At 46.3% G+C, this 26,093-nt stretch overlaps 1 protein-coding gene across 1 annotated transcript in view; it reads left to right on the plus strand.

Moving 5' to 3' along the window:
* Nucleotides 1–26,093, plus strand: part of LAMA1 (laminin subunit alpha 1) — a 549,300-nt gene that overhangs the window by 144,480 nt on the left and 378,727 nt on the right. The window contains exon 4 of the mRNA XM_078687536.1: nucleotides 24,324–24,566. Within this exon, the coding sequence (XP_078543662.1) occupies nucleotides 24,324–24,566 (243 nt within the window). The remainder of the gene's footprint in view (nucleotides 1–24,323; nucleotides 24,567–26,093) is intronic.

Raw genomic sequence — 26,093 nt, forward strand, 5'->3', positions numbered from 1 at the left:
TCCTCTCTCACCTTAAAGACCTGACGGACCTACCAGAATTTAGCCCCCTAGAGGGTAAACTTCTTATGGGAGATCTTGGGGGATATAGCATAAATGGTACCACCTTAAAGGAACCCTCACCAAACACATAAAGACTGCAACTGCAAGCTGCGTGTCTTGGTGCAGACAAAAGTGAAAACACGACACACACACTGCATGAAGTATAGGCAAGTCATCCCTACAGCAGGCCTTACATCCCTAAGGCATGGTGCACTGTGCTACATGTGTAGCCATATCTGCATGAGCAGATATGCCCCTGTGCTGGTCAGTTCTATTGCTGCAAGTACAAGTGACAGGGAAGCCATTTTAAGTACATGTGCTGGGCACTTGTGAAAATGGACTCCCCAGCTAGATGATGGCTTCACTGAAACTAGAGATTTTTGGTATCAAACATCTAATATTAATAAGCGCCTACTGGTTCCAGTGTTGGAATAATTAATACATGCATCTAGAGAGCACCTTAGAGGTGGCCCCTGAAAACCTACCAACTACTGGTGTGTTCACAGACTAGTCTTATCCAGCCTGGCACCCCAGATGTGTTTCTGACCCCCAGAGTAGACGGCCTTTGTTCTCAGGAAGTCAGGAACAAAGTCTGCTCATGCAGAGGGTGTTTACACTCCCCTCCCACAGGATGACATGCAAATTAGCATGCCAAGACAGGGAGTTTCAAAGAGCCCACTGCCTTTGGTATGCACATCTGCCTTCCCTCACAGTAGAGGATGCCGAACCCCCTTGACCAGGGCCCATTTTGTGCCTGGACATGGTGGGAAAATTAGTAGTCAGATAGGCGTGTTCACCTTCAGGCTAGTTTTGCAGCGTGAATCTTTCACTATGCTGTGCATTATTATTCTCCATCTTGTGGTTGGGTCCGGAATTGTAGTCTTTTTTTTTTTTTTTTCGTGGCCCAGGTGGTCGTCGCCATACCATCATTAGGTGTCCTTCGTGATGTCAACTTGCTTCCTCCGGAAGCTCCCACCTTTGGTCGCCATCTTCAGATTATTTTTTCCGCTGTAGGGTCTGGATCGTTGCCGAAGAGTTCCAGAGTTTTGGAAAAGGAATCAAGGAAAATCAATGAAAATAAAGTTTCAGCGACACCGTACTACAGGTCAGGTAACCAGAGCGACGAGGGAGAAGTTTTACGACCAAAACCTCAACGTTCGCCGGAGAATACGCTCGCTGGCACGGGATGGACAAAACACCGTTCAAGTTTTGCACCAATTGCCACCACAAGTACACCCAGAAGGATCAACATCCAGTCTGCAACGTCTGCCTGCTGCTCGACCATAGCAGCGAAGACTGCAAAGCCTGCTCGGCGTTTACACCCAAGATCCTCAGAGTAAGGGAGAGGTAGAGAAGGGTGAACCACAACATGCAGGCCCAGGGGCCACCACCATTGCTCCGAGACTTGGGTCTCTCCAGTGGAGAGGAGGACAACATTACCGAAGGACCAGAGGACTGCAGGTCGTCGTGATCCATGAAAAGACGTCGAAGGAGGTAAGGGAGTCATTGACCCCTAACACTCAAGCGACACTCGAAAGGGTGAAGCTAAAGCCCTGAGCGACACTCGTAGAAGTGAAGCTAAGTCCTCGAAGGGAGCTCTGCTGCCGAAACACTCGGCAAAAGCAACAGCTACCAGGGACAGTCAACCGAGCGGATCTTTCGAAAAGGACTCCCAATCGGCGAATGCCCTCGAAAAACAAAGTTTGTCGAAGGTTGCCCTCAAAAGGGACACCTCGTCACCGAGAAAAGAAGGGCCGAGACCGTCGTCGAAGGCCTTGAAGAGAAGCACTCCAACCCTCGACGCCGAACATGCCGCCGAGATGGAGAGGAAGAAGAGGAGGCTCAAGGCCAAAATGGCGAGCATCCCACAGCGGAAAAAGGACTTCGACGAGAAGATGAGCAATACACCATCCCGCCGAAACCCGCGGTCGAAGTCAAAAGGAATGACGTGGACGTGGAACCACGGAAAACGCCCGAACCAATCGAGGAACTCCGAGACGAAGACTACTATTTCGAGGGAGCAGGCGACAAAGATCTCCAATCCTACAGGGACTCGACGTCCTCGGAGGCACAAGGCATGGAATAGCAAGATCTTGACGCCAAATCGCTGGAAGAAGGGGTAGACACTTACCCTTCGACGCCCTCGCCGCCAGACAACATAGGGATCTACAACATAGTCGTACAAAAGGCTGCACAGACTTATGGAGTGAAAATGGAGGAGGAGAAGTCCAAGGCATTTTTCCTCCTGGAAAACCTACTGCCTCAACAAACTAGGAACCAATTCCTGCCCATGCTCCCTAGTGTGCTGGATCAAGGAAGTGAGGCCTTTAAGGAGCCAGCACTTTGAAATTATTTTACAATGTTTTAAAAAGCTACCAATATGTGTGAGCTCTTCGCCATACAATATTGCAAACAGCTCAAGAGGTAAGTTACAAGATACAAAGACGCGAACAATTTCGTAATATTTCTTTTCATGAAAATAAATCACAATGAGTCAATTTCCTTTGGCCGCCTTTGCTTTTTACTAGCGTGGAGGCGTATAAAAGGCAATTGCTCGTGTAGCAGTTGAGCAGATTAGCATAGTAAGTAAAAAGTGTTTGTAAGTTTTGAGATGTAATGCTTGAAACAGAACGTTATCTGTATAGGTCGAGTGTCTGCTAACTTTGGAAGTGAACCAACCAGTAATCATTGGGGGTTGAGTACAAATAGTGTCTGTGTGAAAGATGATGTAAAACACATTCCTTCACTATAATTAATGCTCCCAATTTTGTCCGCCTTTAGTCATTTTTACTGATAAATACAGACACAAAACTCGGTTTTCCTGTCTATATACATTTTCAAATATGGCAAAAATACACGAAAAAATGGGTTTTCTTGTGGATGATTCTGACTATTGTCAGTCATACGTGCTGTGCCAATAGCTGTGCAGACTGGCAGGGAGGGGAGTAAAAAAAGAAAACAAAATTTGCACTGAAGCCTAAATAACTGCAACAGTACAGCTGTTTAAGCAGTTTTACAATGGCGATGATTCAGATGATTATATTGTTCTGTGAATTGCTAAAACTAGTTGGACATTCCAACAAGAGTAAATATTTGTCAGTTAAATAAACGTTGAAATATACCCACTCCAGATTAATTTTTCATACTACACACATAATAAATAGGGTTAAATACATATGAAATGAGCAAAAAAAATATATGGATAAATGCAGACGGAAATGTTAAAAAAAAATGCAATTAATCTGTGAGCTCTAACTGTAATGATAGACATAGTAAACATATCACACCCTGACTGGATTTAGCTCAAGAAACTTGAATTCTTGGCATCTTAATTCAAATTGTGAGTCAGTATCCCACGCCATATGTGCGCTCAGGAATGATGACCTTCTTCCGCTCAGTTCAAGCTCCATTTGAGTCAGAATGTCTTGTAGGTATTTGCACCAAAAGAATGTCCTATCCTGTACAGCAACGATTTCACAGAACACTGGCACAGAGCTCCATTCGCTGATTCTGTGCATTGTCAAGACATGGTCCCAGAAATTGGAAGGGCATTCAGGAATTCTTCATGCAAGATAAAGGGCATGAGGAAGACTAAGCAACTTCCCTTGGCCGAGACTGACAAACATAGGAATATTTTAAAGGCAGGATGCTTTAGGTGGATTCCACAGTGCATACAACCATGCTACAGCCTCGGTAGCCTATGGTTTATATAGTAAACTCAAATCAGTCTACAATGCCCCAAGCAACAGCCATTTTCATGTCAAAGGTTCCATTGGCCATATTTATACTGCAGTTACACAGAATTCTGAATTTGCATTACAACACTATTGCATTGTTAATAGTAAAGCAAGAGATCCATGGGTGGTACTAGCTGTACCCCAGTATCTATTAGGAAGTGCTCAACCTCTAGCCTGGCGCCAATGTAGGGTACTGCTGGCTATCGATTTATAAGATTTATTCTTATAAAAAAAATCTGTACTGACCTACAAAAATGGTTTTACCTGCATGAGTATTTATGGCTCAACATGCAATCCACTCAGTCTCGTGCAGAGGTTGACTTAGTACTACATGCCCATTGGTTTGTGTGCAAAAAATATACTTAAGGATGGTGAGGCTTTATGGTGCTCTTGTGGACATGATGAAGCCACATCACACCCTCACAGTCACATGTTGAAGCATCACAATAAATCAGTAGTGCTCCTGCTTTACCAAACCAGAGGTTCCCTTGTCCCATTTAAAGGGGGTTGTAAGGTAACTGACTTTTTGCAGGTTTACCCCCCACTTTGTGTCCCCATTTTGACTACTAGTAACTGGTGTAATGGCTCTGAAATGCCCTGAACCCTGCTGAACTGGACTCGTTGCATGTGCTCAGACCTTTTAAATTTTGCATGTTTGATTGGCTTGCCTTAATTGGCACAGCCTAACTGACATGTAACTCCCTAGTGTTTGGTACCAGGACCTGTCAGAGTACCGACAGGGACTTCAGTACTTGTTGTACCACCATGAGTGGGACAAGGTAAAACATGGCTACCAGTCTGCCACAGCAGACTGGAAAAGCAGTTTACAACTGCTGACTCAAGTTTTCCATTTAAGGTAATGACAAAGCCCAAACCTCCTATTTTAATATATGTTAGTCACCCCTAAGGTAGGCCTAACGAGCCCTAAGGCATCGTGCTGTATGTTAAAAAGAATAAAGTAAAAACCCTAAATTACTCTCCTTACTGTGGAAAGGCTAGTATCTAGTAGCCCCATTGGCAGAGTTACAAGCTGACACCTTGGCCCTGCTACTTTCTGAATGGGACTACTACAATTGGTATTGTAAGGTATCAAAAGAACCAGTGCAATAAATCAGATTTAATGTTTTTAATCAAATTTAACTTCCCTGGTGGGCAAAGTTCAACTTTAGAAATTGACACTTTAGTTGCCCAAGGATTCCAGTGCCTGTTTACTGTTGTATATGGGTCTTTGGTGCAGACTACTTTCTGCCCTCCTGTGGAGATGTGCTAATAACTCCCAGGAAAGTTAACAGTAGAGGGCTTCCTCTGGAGGAGTTGTCACCTCCCCAGGCAGGAAGCCGCACAGGTGTTTGCCCAAAAGGTGAGCTTTAAAGCTGAAGGGCATTTGAAGGGCAAATGGGCAACACTTGGGAGTGGGGCTAGTCCATTGTTTAGGCAGATAAGCTGCCACTAGGAACAGGCGAGGGGAAAACAGTTGCTAAACCAGTTTTCTAGGGGCTATAGCCCTCTTGGTAGCCACACTTCTGGGTTGGGCTTTGATGGTCCACATACAGGAAGAGATGTTCTGCCATATTGGAAGTGAGTAGAATGATAAACCCTGGGATGCCCAGATGCTGCAGTTCATAGGAAAAGGTTATCAGGTGGGAGGGAACTTGGCAGCCCATTAGCAGCCCATCGCATCCTGCCCTGAGAACATTTACTGAGAATAAGTAGGGCACCCCTACCAGCCACAAACTATGATCTCAACTGGAATGGAAAAAGGACCCAGGAAGGATTGCCCTGCTACAACGCAGAACCTGCAAAGAAAGGTTGCACTGGCGTGGACTGCACCTAATGAACCTGGTGGCTAGCAAAGGCGAGGGATGGTCCTGCTTTAGGAGAAGTTATCTCCAGAGCCCAGCCAAAGCCAAGATACCCCAAGGGTCAGTGAGTAAGCCTCCCTTTCACAGCATAAGGACAGAACACCTGAGAAGTCTGATGGGGCAAGTTGGTTGCCCATAATCTTTCAATATGCTACCAACTGCCGCCATATAGCACCAGAGACCAGGTACCAACGCTCAAAGTTGCATCCGCGTTCACTGAGCCTTGGAGAGTCGACTCAGTGCAGCTTGGCCACCCAGAAGCTGACTTATGGCACAGGGAAGGCTTTGACTATTACAGTGATACCATGTGACTGGACTTCTACCAGCACTGAGAGGACTTTGATGGATGTTGACCAGTACTACCTCACCCCTTTGTGGACCAAGGAGTAGCCACAGGAAACCCCTATCAACTGCATCGCATCCACAACACCCTTTTAGCATTGTCTGTATCGTTCATCCCTTGCATCAGGACTACTCCCATAGGAAAGCCCTGCAAATGATAACAGTGCCCTCAACAGGGTCAAGATTGATTTGCATATGGCTGGGTCCAAACTGAGGTGGCATGGTGAGCAAAACAAAAAAAGGATGGTTTAGAGCGATTTCCCGAGCCATTGTTTAGACTATTTGCAAGCAGCTCTCCTGTTGTGTGTTTCATGTCCTGCCCTAAGTGGCATGTGTATGCCCATACATGGGTCTCATGCTCACTGTGTCACTGTGTCATTGAAACCAAGTTGTACCTGGCTGATGAGCCCCTAACTAGGGCGAAACCGGCCCTGAGTTGCTTGTATTCCGGTTCAGGGAGGACATGGCTTGGCCGTTCGGTCTGGACTGTTCCCATGAGGGATAGGGTAGAGACTGATTTGCATATGGCTGGATCCAAACTGAGGTGGCATGGTGAGCAAAAGAATGATGGGTTGGAGAATGATTGCCAGTGGTTAGATTGTTTGCAAGCAGCTTCCCATCCCCTTTTGTGTGTTTGATGTAACTGATTAAAGACTGCTTCACCTGCTGAGGTAACTGTTTCTGAACACCTTGCTGCTCCCCCTGACTGGCTCCCTATAGGAGTTGGTTGCCTAAAGTGACTCCAAGTGACCGCATTACACCTAGCACAAATGTTTTAATGAAAATGTTTTTGGGTCAAATTAATTGGATTTGCGAATGCTTGTTCACGGTTGGGTGAAATATCTTAATTTACTATGAGTTTTAAATTCTATATCACTGGAACATTCCTATAGGTTTTTTTCATTGTGGTGCCTAAAAATGCATTAAAATATAATTTTTATAAGTTATTGTCAGACTTCTTTGGTGTCTTGTCAATTTCTTCAACTTTCCTTTGTTTCTGGCCAGAGCCACAGCTACCTAAGGGTGAGCTAAATGTTTGACAAACAAAACCCATGGGTCCTAGAGGGGTTGGTAATTGTATTACACTGTGAGGTTGCACTACCACACCATATAATACACCTTATTTCCCCACAGGGCCAGACCCACTGAGTTTATTATCGTGGAACCTCAGCTACTCTGCTATGGGAAACCCTTGACCCAACCATCCGCATTGTCCTGCCGTATATAGAGGTATATAGGGTGGTGTGACTTGCACTATGTCTGCTTACCTGGGCATGACATGTGAAATGGGAGTCACAGTAATCCCAGACAGGGAGATCGCTAGTTTTCTCCCAAGTCAGGAGAAAACACCCTGTGCATCTATGCAATTGATTTCCTGATTTTGAGGAGAAAGTCCTGCTTTGGGATTTGATTTTTTAGAGAGGGCACAACAAACAAGGCCCATGATTAGCAAACTCTCCAATCTTCAGAGTAACCGCCTCACTAGCAGTTGATCTGAAGTCTTTAGATCGTTGCCAGAGAAGTGGAATTCTAAATGTGGCGGGCTGGCCTCTGCCATGGGAGCCGAGGCCATGGCCTCCCCTGACCCGGCAGAATGGTGGATAACTGCCATGGTCTAAATGTTGCCTTGCCAAGATCTCGATCCTATAAAAAAATCTCCTGTTCACCCAAGAAATATTTTGATGTTTCTGAATGTCCTCTGGCCTTAAAACCTTTAACTAAAAAAGGATATTTATGAAATATTTTATTTGGTTCTGTACGTTTTCTTCACTTTTTAATTATGTTAGTCCATTTAGCTAATGAATTTATTGTACATTTATTTATACCATGCCATGTTTATAACCTCGTCCATGCATCGGAAGGTCCCCGGCCATCCGATGTCACGGTGGGTGTGTGCGGAGGACTGTCGGGGGCCATACATTCCGCGCATGCGTAGAATTTGCCCGCACGGCGGGGGAATTCCAGCCACGTCAAAGCGGATAATGTTTTATTAATAGTATTATTGTTGTTATTTTTAATCATCATTGTTATTATTATTATTATTATTTGTATTATCATTATGTAAGATAAAGTGGTGTATTATATGGTGTGGTTGTGCTACCTCACTGTGTAATGCACTCACAATACCATCTTAGGTGTAGCCAAACTCGTTTATAAAACCATCAGCTGAACCCTGAGTAGCTATGGCTTTGAGCAGTCAGGCTTAAACAGAGGAACAAGTAAAACGCATTTAGAAGTACCAAAACAACTGAATAAGAAAGTCACACAACATGAAAGAAATCCAACACCAATTTATAAAAATAGATTTGAATTCTTAGACACCAAAATGAACAAAATCCACCAGAGGGATTGGGAGATATAGATTTTTAAGTAAAACTTAAATCACTGCTTTTCATTAAAATTGTAAACAAGTATTGACATCTACCACAGTTTGTAAAAACTTTGTAAAACTGTTATAAGGTTGTGTTTGGGTACTCCGGCCTGCTTAGGGTGACCAGCTCTGGCAGGGAGTAGGTCAAAGGGCATTTAAGGATTTGTAGACCAGTTACCATGTCACCAAAGCAATCTAAAGTCCAGTTCCAATGGCGTGGTTCTGAGGCAAGTGATACAGGATGCTGAAGGATGCTGTGCAGTTGACAGGGGATTCCTGGGGCTACTCCTCGGTCTAAGATCTTGGGAGGGCGACTTTGAAAGTAAAATAGCAGAGATTGCAAAAATAATTTGCTAGCTTACATTGAAAGGATTTACATGTTTCTCAGCTGATTAGAACGTACATCTGGGACGCTCTGTAATGCAGCCTAAATATTGTAATGTAGATTCATTAGTGAATACTCAATCCAGTGGGCTGTTTCTACAGCTGACATGCATTAGCAGGTCCATTGTGGGGCTGCTTGCTTATGCATCGGGAAATGCCCAACCATTTGACCTCTTGGGGCAAAGGCATTGGCCCCTGCGTGGGTGGCAGGCATCTGCCCTCCTACCCACCCTCATGTTGGTGGAATATGTTACAAGATTTTAGGTATTTATTATAGTGGCGGTCTAGCTCCAGAGAGCAGGGGAGCACTTTACAGAGAGCACCTCTTTCATGAGATGCTGAAACATATAACAGCACTGAGTGTGAGTGTGGGGTGTGGTTGACACAGGATTTTTGGGCTGTGATAGATGGGACATATACTTGGAACCTTTATAGACAGTAGATTGTCAAAACAAGCAAATTGTTCACTGTTGGGTGAATAACAGAGTTGTCCTTATTTTCAGTAGAGTTTATAATGTGACAAGGTATGCAGGCTTGGGAAACAACCTTTACAACACAATTTTTACATCGCACTACCATTACAACGTAGTCATTACATCGCAACATCCTTTACATCGCATGTCATTACAACGCAACCATTACATCGCATGTCACTACAACGCATACCATTACAACGCATGTCATTACAACGCAGTCATTACAATGCATTACATTACAACACATACCATTACAACGCTTAGTACCCTTATACTATCCAACACTTACCCTACTGTTGCACCCCCTGGAGATAGAATAGTACATTTTACCCCTACACTATCCAACACTTACCCTACTGTTGCACCCCCTGGAGTTAGATTACTAATTTTAACCCCTATACTATCCAACACTTAGCCTACTGTTGCACTCCCTGGAGTTACAATAGTAATTTTTACCCCATACTATCCAATACTTACCATAAATGCAATGTAACGGTATGCGTTGTAAAGGTAGTATGCGATGTAATGGAATGCGTTGTAAAGGTAGTTTCTTAAAATGCGATGTGTCATGCGATATAATGCAATGCGTTGTAAAGGATGTTGCGATGTGAAAAATGCGTTGGAAAGGCATGCGTTGTAAAAGTATGCTTTGTAACATCATACAACGGCAGGCTTTGTATGTGCTGCTTATATACACATTCAGTTTTAATTTTATTTAATATTTTTCTGTAGCAAAGACTGTAGCAGGCTTCATTAGTGTGCTTTACATATAACGAGTAAACTGCGTTCTATCACGTACTAGCTAGTTTTTAATATCAACCTACAAGAACATTGGCTGTTGAATATCGTCTACCTCTAAATTGTCATGGTAACTATGAATAGGTAAGTGTAGATTGACAAGGTAAGTAGCTGTTGAATCGAAAATGTTTCTGAGCTCATTAATTAAGAATAATATGATGTGACCGATTTAGAATTTGGCAGATGGGTACTCCGTCACAAACGGGATGGATAGCTCTGTGTGCCTTATTACAAGGGCATTATATCCTGTCAACTGAACTTTAAATCAGGTCCTAAGGGCCTAATTAAAAAAAAAAAACAATGTCAGCTGGAAAGGGGCTGAAGCAGAACAGAATTGGCCATGCATTCCAAGATGCAAAGTTGCAAAATTCTGATTTGTTCAACCTAGAATGCGTTTCAGGGTGTCCAAATCAAAAATTTGTGTTGTTTGCAACAAGATTCTTGTCATGTTGTACCTTGTTAAAATGATCCAGGTTACTCAATTTGCCCATAGGCAAATGGTACGCAAATAGCGCATGGGCAGAAACCACCCAAATTGGGAATTCTTTATCAGGTGCAAATATAAAATGTTTCCACCCAAAATGCAATTTGCCCCTTAAATGTAATGGAGCCACAGTGTAAATTTAGCGCGCCTAACTTGAATGTAGGATTCTCAAAATGCTTAGTATATGGGTCCCAAGTGACAGCTTTCTGGTGCAAATCTCCTGTGGAACGCTCCATCTTTTCCCACAGTCCACGCTGCCTGCGTGCACACGGGGAAGGATGAGACATTCTTCTCTTTACTTGTTCAAACCGGATTTGCCCTCGGCTGTATCAGCGGCATGCGTGGCGAGACAGTAGTAAACGCCGAGCCATTGAAAAATGTCAGTGTAATCAAAAAGCGCTTGGTTCACTTGCTGTGCAGTCAGCTGCGTAACGAGCAATGAAGCGATTTAGCAGACTGTGGCTAACACACGGTAAAATATTCATCGCTGAAGGGGGGAGGACGGGGAACTGATTTAGCATTGACCCCCTCCCCCGGGTGCAATAGGAACTGCGTTATTTACCTTTCCTACACAATTGAGGTAAGTTCAATTATTTTAGCAAACTTTTTAGTTCCCAGTTACATGTATAGCTGAATTCTGAAGTAAGTTAATCGAACGATTGCTTTTTTTATCCACATACATTAGTTTAAGACCAATATTGGACAGTTCACACGCCATTTTGAAAGTGCGACTGCATGCCATGAACTCTGAACTCGGAAAGAAAATAGATAAGGATATGTGAGGCCTTCCTAGGCGTGGATAATGTTTGTTAATAGTAGCAATGAATGTGCAAGTTGTGCGAGCCAGCAGTGCAGGTGGTCAAATGGGCCGTAGTGGTGGCAGTAAGCGAGGTTCACAGAATTCTGCTGTGTAGTGTCCTAGCCTGAACACAGTCTAGTGTTCCAGAGTGTGATGTAACTTACTTTACACCCACCCACCACAGACGTCATGGTGTCACATGACGCTGCCAATAAATGGGGCCGAGCGCACGTGCTCGTGGCCATTCCCACTACCCTCATCTGGTGTCTGCGTCCGTCATTTGCTGCTCCTAACATGCGGGCCTAGGGCCCACCACCACTAACTTTACAATGGCGACGAGGCCGGTAGTACAGCCCATGCGTGCCACTACCCTCGGCTGATCAAGTAGAAAAAGGGGAAGAGAGCTGCCCGCCTAGAGGGCATCCCCTGTGGCGAGGCGCAGCGCGCCGAGAAGCCGGTAGGCACGTCGGCGCCACACAGCAAGCCGACCGGAGCCCACCCGCGTCGACCGCCACCACCGAGTGCCACCAAGCAACAGCGGACCGCCCAGAGCCCACCTGCGACGGCCGCGAGGCTGAAGACCCCCACCGGAGAGGTGCACCGGCCGAGCGGAGCCTACCCGCCACGACCGCAACCAAGCATCTGGCCCGCCGGCCGAAGGTGAGCCCCACGGGCGAAGTGCCCGCCATGAACTGTGCCGCTGAATAAGCAGGACCAGCGGAGCCTACCCGCGGCCTGCCCGAGTCGTCCCCCGCCCCCGCCGCGTGTGTGCTTGGAAGCGGCAGGGGCACAGAGACTGAAGACCGCGGTGAAAATAAGTGCGGCCGGACCCGCAATCACCAACGACTACGAGGGGGAGGGAGCGGAGTAGCTAACCGCCTCCCGACCCCCCTCGCCACGTCACCCGGGCCAGCGGAGCCCACCCGCGGCCCGCCGGTAGCCCCCGGCGAAGGAAGACTCTGCAGCGCCAACGGAGCCCACCCGCGGCCTGCCGACGGCACCCCCCGCGAGGAAAGACACTGCAGAGCCAGCGGAGCCTACCCGCGGCCTGCGAGGTACATGGCGAGTCTCCGCCGCGCAGCGTGTGGGAGGAAAAGCTGCTGCGGCGGGAGACCGGAAAGTGGAGCCTGCAGCAGCTGGTAAATAAGCAGAGCCGGCGGAGCCTACCCGCGGCCTGCCTCAAGCGTCCCCGCCCGAAGACACAGTGAGAGGAGCGACGCGCTTCCCCCCCCCCTCACCTGAGGGAAGCATCTACACCCCAATGCCCCACAAGCGGGCGTTCACCCGCACAGTGACACACCACACTGCCGCAATCATCAGCCCCTCTCCCAAGCCCCCGGAGTGCAGCAGGACAGCTTTGGAACAGAGCCAGTAAGCTCCGAGGGCAATGTCGACTTTTCCCCGCCCCGCGCAGCGTGTGCAATGAGGAGCTGCGGGGGTGGGCTGCAAGCGAAAAGTGGAGCTGAACGCCGCGGGCGCTGACACAAATATGCCCCCACCTGCCAGGTAATGAAAACGTCTATAAGCGCCCAGCACTGCTGAAAGAAACCATAACTGTGCCCAGGGACACTGGCTGCCACGCACAGACACTCCTATGTGCCACATCTCTAAAAGTGATGCCGGTGCACCCGGCAAGAACCTGAACATGTGCCCCTCTGCAGCAATCAACCAACTGTGAGGCGCCTGTGCCGTTCTGCCCCCAAAAGTGAAAAAGGAAGAGGACTCACCGGGAGGACAGTTGGAAACGAGTTCCCAGCAGCAGCCCCAGCCCCCTGGGCAATGAGTGAAACAGTAGAGTGCACCTCAGGGAAGACAAGACCCACAAGACAGTCTGCTACCAAATCCAGCAACACTGCCACCCAGTGGCCAAATGCAAAAGTGCACCTACATCCACAAGAACCAAAACAAGCATTGCACAACGCAAGAAAACTCACGCAGCAAGTAACTGCGCAACAGCGCCAGTGACACCCACACACACCAGCAAGGAGTTGGCGACTGCCACTTCCAACGCGACGTGGGAAAAGGCACCAATGCCTCACAAAGCATCCAAGCACTGACGTATGGAGGAAACGACTGCCAAGCACTAGAAGAACGTCCAGGGAAACGACTGCCGCGATCAAAGAACGGAGAGAGCAGCGACGCCTTGTGGCCACAGGCGCTCACCGCAGCATCACCTACTCCCGCTAACGGTCCAAAGCATCAAGTACCTGACGACAGCCAAAGCAGCAAGTACCCAACGTCACGCAACAGGCGTCCCAGAACCCTGAACAGTAAGTGCGCAAACAACGCGCCACGTGGCGACGCACAGCCACCGCAAGCAGAAAGAAGAATGCATGCAGCGCCATCGCGCAGAACAATCTTCGCGAACGATCGCCCATCAAGTGCCGACCCGCGACAGATCCATGGCGCCTCCCAGGAGCCGATCCCCAGAATGATCGCCCATCAAGTGCTGACCCACAACGGGTCCCCCAGGAACTGTTGTAGCGCAAAGTCCGACAGGACGACCGAAAGCAACCTGCCAGGCATCGGCAGAAGTGGACCACCAACCGGTCCAGGACGTTCAACCATGAACAAGTCTACAAACATGGACCCCCGAACGTCACCAACAACCATCAAGAAAAGAAAGCATCAAGAAAAGAAGGTTCGCGACACCAACTCTGGCTGCTGAGGAAGAAGGAGAAAGTGTCCCCGACGGGGACAAGACCAGGGGTACACATGCAGGGTGCGCGCACTGCATGGAGGACCCAGGTCAGAAGAGAAGACACAAGATCGGTCCAAGTGATGTCGCGATGCAGAAGGAAGAAAAGAAGAGATCTGAGTGGCACGTCTGCCACTGCGAAAAGGAAGGAAGAAAAGAAGAGATCTGAGTGGCACGTCTGCCACTGCGAAAAGGAAGGAAGAAAAGGAGAGATCTGAGTGGCACGTTTGCCACCGTGAAAAGGAAGGAAGAAAAGGAGAGATCTGAGTGGCACGTTTGCCACCGTGAAAAGGAAGGAAGAAAAGGATAGATCTGAGTGGCACGTTTGCCACCGTGAAAAAGAAGGAAGCATATCCATGTGGCCTGTTGCCACAATTAAGAGTAGAAGGAGAAGTCGGTGCGAAGCAACGTCCTCACAGGGAAACAACTAAGGAAAGACAGAGAGGAGTGCAGGAAGACGAAGACCACTCACTCCCGAAGAGAAGTAGGTGACAAGTGCCAAGACAACGATGCGAGGAACACGAGGCCGGAAGAACACCAGTGGCAAAGAAGACCAGCTGACAGACGATGTTTCCGCACACCCAGGATCTGCGGAGAGGAGCAAGCGAGACCGTTAGTGACATCCACCTTTGGGGTCACACGGACACTGGACACATGCCAGCCGTGGTGACTCAGGGGCAGAGGCCTCCGGGACGCAGTCCCCGTGACGAGAGACGGTCCTCCGACGCCCATCCGAAAGGTCCGGGGAGGGCGAAGACATCGCAAGCAAAGACAGAAACCAACAGCTACCTTGGGATGAGGCTGCGGAATCTGAGGTGAGACACATCGTCTCTTCCATACCCCCACTGACGGCGGCGCAGGAACAACTGATGTGGACACATCCAGCCCAGCGCGAATCCGAGAAGAGGACCTCAAGGATATCCCGTGGCAGGGGAACACCGACGAGAGGGGTCATCCTAGTGAGAGGGATGCCTTGCAACGGATCTGCCTTTTGCCAAGTAGGACACAGACTACAAATAAAGCTAAGGCCAAGACCGGAAATCGTGCATCATTCCCCGGCGAACCACAAGAACTCTAACTGCACCCGTCGCCATGGAAGTGAGCAAAAGAAGGACTGTGAGGACAATCTTGTCGCAGAGTCGTCAATAGACTGGTTCCATCGAGCACCCCCAAACCGGTGCCACTGTGAACTGACGTTCCCCGCAGCAGATTTGTACATCGTCTGTGATTCCAAGCAGCGGTGGATAAAAGGACTCAGCGGAAGTTGAACACTTTACTGCATCCTGATATAGTTTGTTTTCCCACAGATTGGTTTCCGTATGTGGGTCTTTGTGATTAAAAAAAGGGAGGGATGTAGTGTCCTAGCCTGAACACAGTCTAGTGTTCCAGAGTGTGATGTAACTTACTTTACACCCACCCACCACAGACGTCATGGTGTCACATGACGCTGCCAATAAATGGGGCCGAGCGCACGTGCTCGTGGCCATTCCCACTACCCTCATCTGGTGTCTGCGTCCGTCATTTGCTGCTCCTAACATGCGGGCCTAGGGCCCACCACCACTAACTTTACATGCTGGTACTTAAGCTAAGGCTTCCATACGGAGCTGATTTGAGATTTAAGGGCCATGTTTCATTTCCACGAAATATTTGAGATGGATAAATCTATGAATGGCGGAATGTGTTTGTTCCGAGTGACCGATGGCTGCATGAGTGTTTTCTGAGTGACCGTAAGTGAATGTGAGTTGTTCAGATTTGATAGGATGATACAGGGTGTTAGTGTCTTAGAGTGAAAGTTTGGCAGATGGAATTTGGGTGCCCTAATGATATCTTACCAGCACGGCAGGTGGCACTTTAATATGGTGGTAATATGGAACATTTTCCATATAACAACTACTAGGTAGTACACTACCTGGGGGAAAGTACAACATTTCCTCCATGTGACATGTGTTCTCACACAAGCCATGAGTATGTCCACCTGTCATGCTACTGCCAAGGCGTGTCATAAAATTGCCACAGTGAGTTATTCAATTGAATGCAGAAGAAGCATGAAATTACTCCCTCACATAGTTTAATACAATCTGTGAGATTAATTCTCAGGAGCTATGGATTTCCCCTTTTCTGAGCTATGTAATTGCTATTATTGGATGTGTTTGCTCTTACTGCCACATACATGCTCCTTACGAGTCTCAAAAAGTGTCCCCTTCTTAAACCTTGGGAGTGTTTCCTGGGGATTAGGTTGGCTCAAGCAGTGTGTCCGACGGAAATGTGCACATATGAATCCATTGAACATCTTTGCCGTGCTCTAGTCTGAGTAGGAAAGTTCTGTCCAAATCATTTAAGTTGAGAATTGATAGAAAGAACATAGAGTGTACTGTTATAAACCCACATTGTCCAGTAGCTGCCAAGTAGAAGCCTGGTGTAGAGGGTTAGTCTTGGATTCTAACTGGGTGGCAGTTGTTCATCATGAGTGGTAATAGTTCACTAACCAGCACTGGCAAAGCCAACAGATGGGGTCTTGGCAACCTGGTGTGATGTATTGCTGTATTATAATCGTAAATGTATGCTACAAAAAGAAAAAGAAGAAAAAAACGAAACATTAAAACATGCTGCTACCTAAATGAGGTGACCATATGCTTGCAAAAAAAGTAAATTTCAAAATAAATTATTCATTTTATATAATTTCAATAGAAAAGTAAGAAAGCTTCCCAACAGGCCGGCTTACTTAGAACTGGGATAGAAACCCTTTTTTGTTTGGTTTAAGTAACACTTCACAAGAAAATATGATTCGTTTTGGAGCAACGAGAAAACACTTTTAGCTTTTAGTTACTTTAAGCTGAAGACAGCGTTTAAACACACTAGGATGACTAAATCATTTGTAAAGTACAGTCATAGCCCAACCGTCCTGGCACCGAAGTAAACTCATTTTTAGGTAGAAGTGCACATGTGATCAGGCAAAATACTGGCACAGTATTGGCTGAGGTGGGCTGACACATTGCCACACTCTGAATGCTGTGGTTGGAGGAAGTAAAATGTGAATCATAGTTGAACAAACCAATGTATGAAGAAGGCTGACCCAAACACCCACTTTGACCTTCCTTATAAGTGGCCTGGTTTTTAATGTGATAATTATAGTGGGCATTAAAAAGACACTGATGTGTACTGAATAAAATGGGTGTGAAAATTGTCACCCATTACAAGTTTTGCCCTCAAAATGGGACATATCATATGGATTTTGCTGTTTACTTCAGAAACTCTGTCCATCACCACCTCTTGTTATTAAATATTTTGTCCACCCTAAGCGTGGAAGGGTATACTCAGATGTGAGTCCCTTGCTCATTGCACCATCAGGATTCAAGCAAGCCGGGCCGACGACGGCTGAAATGCCAGAAACCGGTCCCCGGAAGCTTGTTTCCTTCCCAGTGTAAGAATTGGCTTGGTAGTTTGGTTTGCCCTGTTCCCATCATGCACTGGGACAGGAACAGACTAATTTGCATATAGCCAGGTTCTGAACTGGGATGGTGCAGTGAGCTAAAAAACGGTGTTGGATCTAGCCCTGATCTCTTGACTGGGTGAGAGTATTCTGCTTAATTCAGAAACTCTGTCCATCACCACCTCTTGTTGTTAAATATTTTGTCCACCCTAAGCGTGGAAGGGTATACTCAGATGTGAGTCCCTTGCTCATTGCACCATCAGGATTCAAGCAAGCCGGGCCGACGACGGCTGAAATGCCAGAAACCGGTCCCCGGAAGCTTGTTTCCTTCCCAGTGTAAGAATTGGCTTGGTAGTTTGGTTTGCCCTGTTCCCATCATGCACTGGGACAGGAACAGACTAATTTGCATATAGCCAGGTTCTGAACTGGGATGGTGCAGTGAGCTAAAAAACGGTGTTGGATCTAGCCCTGATCTCTTGACTGGGTGAGAGTATTCTGCTTAATTCAGAAACTCTGTCCATCACCACCTCTTGTTGTTAAATATTTTGTCCACCATAAGCGTGGAAGGGTATACTCGGATGTGAGTAACTTGCTCATTGCACCATCAGGATTCAAGCAAGCCGGGCCGACGAGGCTGAAATGCCAGAAACCGGTCCCCGGAAGCTTGTTTCCTTCCCAGTGTAAGAATTGGCTTGGTAGTTTGGTTTGCCCTGTTCCCATCATGCACTGGGACAGGAACAGACTAATTTGCATATAGCCAAGTTCTGAGCTGGGATTGTGCAGTGAGCTAAAAAACGGTGATGGATCAAGCCCTGATCTTTGGACTGGGTAAGAGTGGTCTGCTTAATTCAGGCACTCTGTTCATCACCACCCCCTTTTCTGAATCATTTTTTCCACCATAAGCGTGGAAGGGTATACTCAGATGTGAGTCCCTTGCTCATTGCACCATCAGGATTCAAGCAAGCCGGGCCGACGAGGCTGAAATGCCAGAAACCGGTCCCCGGTAGCTTGTTTCCTTCCCAGTATAAGAATTGGCTTGGTAGTTTGGTTTGCCCTGTTCCCATCATGCACTGGGACAGGAACAGACTAATTTGCATATAGCCAAGTTCTGAGCTGGGATGGTGCAGTGAGCTAAAAAAGGGTGATGGATCAAGCCCTGATCTTTGGACTGGGTAAGAGTGGTCTGCTTAATTCAGGCACTCTGTTCATCACCACCCCCTTTTCTGAATCATTTTGTCCACCATAAGCGTGGAAGGGTATACTCAGATGTGAGTCCCTTGCTCATTGCACCATCAGGATTCAAGCAAGCCGGGCCGACGAGGCTGAAATGCCAGAAACCGGTCCCCGGTAGCTTGTTTCCTTCCCAGTATAAGAATTGGCTTGGTAGTTTGGTTTGCCCTGTTCCCATCATTCACTGGGACAGGAACAGACTAATTTGCATATAGCCAAGTTCTGAGCTGGGATGGTGCAGTGAGCTAAAAAACGGTGATGGATCAAGCCCTGATCTTTGGACTGGGTAAGAGTGGTCTGCTTAATTCAGGCACTCTGTTCATCACCACCCCCTTTTCTGAATCATTTTGTCCACCATAAGCGTGGAAGGGTATACTCAGATGTGAGTCCCTTGCTCATTGCACCATCAGGATTCAAGCAAGCCGGGCCGACGAGGCTGAAATGCCAGAAACCGGTCCCCGGTAGCTTGTTTCCTTCCCAGTATAAGAATTGGCTTGGTAGTTTGGTTTGCCCTGTTCCCATCATGCACTGGGACAGGAACAGACTAATTTGCATATAGCCAAGTTCTGAGCTGGGATGGTGCAGTGAGCTAAAAAACGGTGATGGATCAAGCCCTGATCTTTGGACTGGGTAAGAGTGGTCTGCTTAATTCAGGCACTCTGTTCATCACCACCCCCTTTTCTGAATCTTCCTTATAAGTGGCCTGGTTTTTAATGTGATAATTATAGTGGGCATTAAAAAGACACTGATGTGTACTGAATAAAATGGGTGTGAAAATTGTCACCCATTACAAGTTTTGCCCTCAAAATGGGACATATCATATGGATTTTGCTGCTTACAACACCAAAATCATCATATCTCATTATATACTTGCTATTTTCTCTCTTAAAATTCTGGCAGGGTTATATGGCTGGCCCATGTATGTATATACAAATGTATTTTGTATTCATTGATTTCTTTGATTACATGAGAACGGCCAGACAGCTGCCTCTAATGCAGATCTACATATACATAAAATTAATTCACATAAGCCTTGAAGCTTTCCCTGTGAGAAAATTATTTGTCAACATATGACATAGGAATTTGCCAAAATGATCGAATGCTAGACCACATCAAAAAGATATGTATGACAGGCACAAAAATAGCCAATTATGTTAACCTTGCTGTACGCATGAATGAGATGGAGAGAGTTTTTGGTATCCAAGAAATATATAATCCCTCTGGTTTCTAACACAAATCGAGTTACCATTGTCCCCTCCATCATCATCAGAAGGCTAGAAGGAAGATTATCATAAAGTAAAAAACATTGAAATCTTAAACCCGCCTACTGAGGAAAATGATGGATATTAATTAGAAATGTAATTAATGTGATGTGAGAGGAAAACAATGCGTGAAGTATGTAATGTAATGCCTTTGGGGTGTTGTTAAGCATGCCGTTTTAATGTGTGAAAGAAAACTTTGCCAGGGAGTCTCAAAAGACAGTTGATGTTTGTGGTTCTTTAGGGTTGTTTAGTGGGTCTGTCAGTTGATTGTCGACTAAATGATTGAGAGGGAAATCTGATGATGTCCAGGTTTCATTGTAAACTCTTTAATGCAGTGAATTGCTGAAAACCCTCAAACGAAGGGGTATACAAGGGCAGTTAAATGTTAACCCCATATCAATCTATTGCTATGACACCACACATATGATCGGTAATTACACCATGGATGATGATACATATGACGTCATCGGAGACATTATTGATGTCACTACTGCAGAAGGCCATATTGTAAAACTCTTAGAAGAATTTAACTGTGCCATGTATTATGCCCCTTCCTGCTCTTTTTTAATCTCAAAAAGCAAAGGACAAGAGGAACACATTTTGAAGCCACTTTAACCATGTAACAGAAGAGATCATTATGGGGTACCTTTGCTAATCTCTGCAACATTGTAATTGTGGTTTGTCTGAAAAAAGGTTTTGGGGGTCTTATTTCATGGTATAACTAATTACAAGTTGACAAAACAGCATTTGTTGGCATCAAGCTATGTCAAGATTCAGTGGTTTACACATAAGGACTACTGATGTATTCACTCACCGTAAGCCACTTGTAGTGGATTTTGGGTGGAGAATGTGACTTGTATTTTCATAAACGAGCAACAATTACACCCAGACATTTGCCCACGTCAAATGTGATTATTTTTAGGTCAAAGCCTACCCGACAGCACAGCTGTCTTGATTGCTAAAGCCATCGTGTGGTATTTGGAAAGCTTCCCTGGTTATGCATTCCTCCCATTGCTTACCATTGGCTTTGTGGTTAGTAACTCACAATTGCTTGCTTTCTGTTTGCTTGCTTTATTTGTTTTAGGCTGTTCAGCTTGAGATGGTACCTCGCGAAGATCATTCCTTATTTACTGTATTCTTCCAAGTGCTCCCTTTCTGTATACACGTCTTTATATCTTGTTCTTATCTTGTGTCATTTGCTGTGCATTAAAAGACAGAGGTCACATGTCAGGCTCTGTCTTCCGAGGGAGTTTTGTGTTTACTTTTCTTTCTATGACTTCAAAGTGAGAGTATTTATGTGACAATCTTGCTATGAAAGTTTTTTTTTCTAGCACACAACAAAGTTTAAATGTCCGTAATGAACGGTGCAGACATTTCAGAATGTATAAGAATTAGGAAAGCACACATAAAGCAATTTTTTTTGTAATTCTGAAATGTGATAGAAACAAATAATTTAATACGATCAAAACAAATCAATACTCTGGGTGATGAGATGCCCACACATTATGGTATCTGTGCTGTTTACTTTTATCAATAAAACTGTATGTCTGGGCAAATGTAATGGTCATTTCAATTGAAAATGCATTTTTTGTAATGGCAGTGTGCTCCCACACCATGCATACTCCACTCTATGCCATTCCACTCTACTCTGTGCCACTCCATACCACTGCACTCTACTCTGAACCACTTCACTCTCGCCACTCCACTATGCACCACTTCACTCTGCATCACTGCATTCTACTCTGCATCACTCCAATTTACGCCATTGCACTCTATGTTCTCTACTCTATTGCGCACTACTCTACTTTATGCCAACGCACTCTACTCCACTCTGCACCACTGCACCCTTTGCCACTGTACATTACACCACTCCAGTCTAGGCCACTCCACTCTGCTCTGAACCACTCCACTCTGCGCCATTCTATGTTATGTTAAAATCGGTTTTATATAGCGCTCGCCTACTCCAAGGAGTGTCCCGGCACTTCAAAACCCGATGCAGAAATCAGGAGCAGACAAAACGACAGCAAAAACTATTGGACAAACAACCAGGACTTCAGTTCCTTCCTGAAGGCCAGCAGATTAACATTCTTTCTCAGGAGAGCTGGCAAGGAGTTCCACAGATGAGGTGCCAGGTATCGAAAGGAGCGACCTCCAATCCGGGCACGTCTGATGGGCGGAACAAATGCCAAGGCTAGAGAAGCTGACCTGAAAATCCTAGATGGCAAGTAAAACAACAGTCGATTCCTTCTCCGATGGAGGCCAAAGATTGCTCTAGCAGCTGAATTCTGCACTATCTGCAAACGTGCGAGTAGATATTAAGGCAGGCCCGGTAGAGCACGTTTGCATAATCCAAACGAGAGCCTATCAGGGCCTGTACTGTAATTTTACTATGGTCGAAGGAAAGCATTGGTAGGAATTTTCTGAGCATTTTCAAGATGCCAAAACACTTCCCAACGAGACCGAGGATCTGCGGTTTCAGGCTGAGACCCTCATCAATCTGCACTCCCAGATTCTTGGCTTTGGAAGACGCAGCCGCCAGAGGAAACATGGCAGGAGGCCACCACAACTGCCACCTGGGATCGGGTGGACATCAGAAGAAGAGCACCTCCGATTTGTCGGAGTTGCATTTGAGGCTATTTTGTTCAAACCACTCGAAAACCGCCCTCAGGTAGCCTCTGATCCGCACGCCATCAAAATCAGAACCCTTTTTACAAGTAAAGAGGAGCTGGGTGTCATCAGCGTAGGAAACGATCTGGGCACCACACGACTCTGCCAGTGCCGCCAAAGGGGCCATATAGATATTAAAAAGAGTAGGGCTCAAGATAGAGCCCTGTGGCACCCCTACCTCAAAAGGTGGCACATCGGCAGAGAACGGAGGGGCCCAGACCGTTTGGCGGCGGCCCGCCAGAAAAGACTTAAGGCAGCTGAACACCGCTCCCCGTATCCCGATCTCTCTGAGTCTTAAAAGGAGACCGCCATGGGGAACGGTGTCAAAGACCACCGACAAGTCCAACATTACCAGCATAGCCTTACCACCCACATCAAGAACCTCTCTAATTGCATCGGTGACTTCTAACAGCACGGTCTCCGTACTCATATTGGCACGGAAACCCGACTGCGTGTCATGAAGGATGTCATTATTTTCCAAGAAATTGGAGAGAGAGACGTGGACATGCATTCTACTTTATGCCAATGCACTGCACTCTGTACCACTCCACTCTACACCACTGCACTCTATGGTAGTCCACTCTGTGCTGCTCTAATCTTCTGCACCAGTGCATTCTACACCACTCTACTCTGTGCCACTTCACTCTACCCTGCACCACTGCACCCTACCCTGCACCACTTCCCTCTTCTCTGAAACGATCCACTCTATACCACTGCACTCTACGCCACTGTGCTCCACTCTGCGACATTCCACTCTGTGCTGCACCACTCCACTCTATGCACTGCACTCTACATCACTCTATTCTACACCACTCTTCTCTATGTTACCGCCCTCTATGCTACTCTAAACAAGCGCATTCTATGCCAATCTATGCTGCACCACCACACTGTATGTCATTATAATCTACTCTGCAGCACTCTACAACACTGCACTTTACACCACTGTACTCTATACCATTGCACTCGACGTCACTGCAGTCTATGCCACTCTATTGTACTCTGCACCACTGAACTCTATGTCACTCTACACAACGCCACTGCACTCTACCCTACTCTACTTTACACCACTGCACTCTGTGACACTGTACTCTGCACCACTGCTCTCTACTTTACACCACTCTACTCTACGCCACTCTACTGTACTCTACACCAATGCACTCCATGCCGCTGCCTCTGATAACTTTGCACTGCAATGTGCAGCACTCCACTCTGCACCACTGCACAGCACTCTGTGAAACTGCTTTCTATGACACAGCTCTCTACAACACTGCTCTCTACGACACCCTAATCTGCACCCTTCTATGCCATTGTACTCTACTCCACTGCACTCTATGCCACTGCACTCTATGCTACTGCACTCTAGGCCACTCTACACCACTCTAATCCATGCCACTACGTTCTACAACGCTACGACACTCCACTCTACAATACTCCACCATACGATACTCTATGCCACACTATGCTACACCACACAACTGCACGCCACTCTCTTCTTCACCACAAACTTTAGGCATGCTGTACAGCATCCACACTGGTGTATAACATTGATAAACAAATTGAGAAAGCCAATAACTCTTGCATGGGCGAGACCTATTGGCTTTGCCAATGCTTTTTGTTACATATGTACTGAAACGAATAAGGTTTTTGCAAACGTTATCTGTTATGAATCGGTTTCAATGTGCACACTCATTCCCAATGTCTTAGTTCTTTTCTTAGAATTTATAGATGTTTTCATTCTTGTTAGGTCTTTCGAGTTGCATATGTCATCATCAAAGCTGCAAATTCTCCCCGCCCTGGGAACTGGATTTTGGAGCGCTCCATTGACGGTGTTGACTTCACCCCATGGCAATATTATGCCATCAGCGACACCGAATGCTTAACTCGATATAATGTAACGCCAAGGCTTGGCTCGCCCACATACAAGAAGGACAACGAAGTGATCTGCACGTCCTACTACTCCCGGCTTGTCCCCTTGGAACACGGAGAGGTATGTGTTAAATTAGCATCACAAATCTTTGAGAATCTCTTATTTTTGCATTTGTTGCTGCTTTGACAATTGTCGCAGTTAGCAGGTCGCACTACTTTAGCAGTGGCTCAGATATTTATTATTATTTATTATTATTTAAAATATTTATAAAGCGCGGCTGTCACCTGGCAGGTATCCTGGCGCTGGTAGCTACTCTTGTGGTTTATTGACGGGGGTGAAACTAAGGCTGGCCGATTCTTTTATAGGGGTAGAGGAAAGAGCCATGTTTTTATACGTTTCCTGAAAGAGAGGAGATTGGGGATATGGCGAATATCGGCAGGTAGGCTGTTCCATAGCTTGGCTGCAGCTACTCTAAATGATCTACCTCCCATCCTGGCCTTCTTACATCTGGGCACTCTCACAAGGCAGGCAGTTTTGGACCTAAGTGTTCTGGTGGGGGTATACCAGGTAAACAGACGTTGAAGAGGTCTGGGTCCTATTCCATGTAGTGCTTTGAAGACCAAGCAGAGGGCCTTGAAGGCAATACGTTGCCTCAAAGGCAGCCAATGCAACTCGGCCAGTGCGGCCGTGGCCGAGGATCTCCTGGTCCATCCGAGAGCCAATTTGGCTGCTGCCGACTGGACTCGTTGGAGTCTGTCCAGTAGTGTCGCAGGAGATTCGAGCAGCAGGGCATTGCAGTAGTCAAGGCGACTAAGAATAGTACACCTGACTACTAGTGCTCTGGCGGAGGATGGAAGTAGAGGCAAAACTTTGCGCAGTGAGCGCATAAGGCCAGAGCAAGTGGCGACTGTTCTTGAAACCTGTGTTTCCATGCTCAATTGATGGTTTAGCATGACGCCCAGGTTACGAACTGTGGTGACTGGTGGAGGGTTGTTGGAGTTCTCCAGGGGCCAAAACTCAGCGGGCAGAGGGCGGGGTATACGACTCGCAGGGCAGTACATCACCTCGGTTTTCGCGGAGTTGAACTTGAGTGAGTTCCGGTGCAACCAGCTTGCCGTGTCTCGTAAACAGTCATGGAAGGCTAGCAGGGAGATGGAATCTTCGCCTTCCCACGAGAGGAGAAGCTGGGTATCGTCCGCGTAGTTTACTGTGGTCATGTTATTTACTGTGGTCATGTTATTTACCTTTTCAAATGCTTAATTCCCAGAATTATTGAATTTCGTGTGCCAAATGAATATTTGTGTACAGTGAAGGTCATATCTGGAATCATGTATTTTGTTTTACAGGCTCCTAAGACTAATGTGCTTTCAAAAGTATTTTTGACCTTTCAGGCCAGCTGAAAGCCATAAGAACATGAGGAGACAGGGATGGTAGAGTGTTTTTTTTTTATGGGATTCGTAGGCAGTTAACCACATCCAACATTAATCGAGAAAAAATGTAATAGTTCATGTCTATTTTTTATTGGACTCTGAGGCAATGTTGTATTGGGAACCATCATCAACATAAATCAGCAAAAAATTAGACAATTCACTTGATACATATGCCAATTTGCAGAACTGTGATTCATTTGTATGGTGTTTGAAAATG

The sequence above is a fragment of the Lissotriton helveticus genome, chromosome 4_1, assembly GCF_964261635.1.
Source record: "Lissotriton helveticus chromosome 4_1, aLisHel1.1, whole genome shotgun sequence".
Classification (NCBI taxonomy): Eukaryota; Metazoa; Chordata; class Amphibia; order Caudata; family Salamandridae; genus Lissotriton; species Lissotriton helveticus.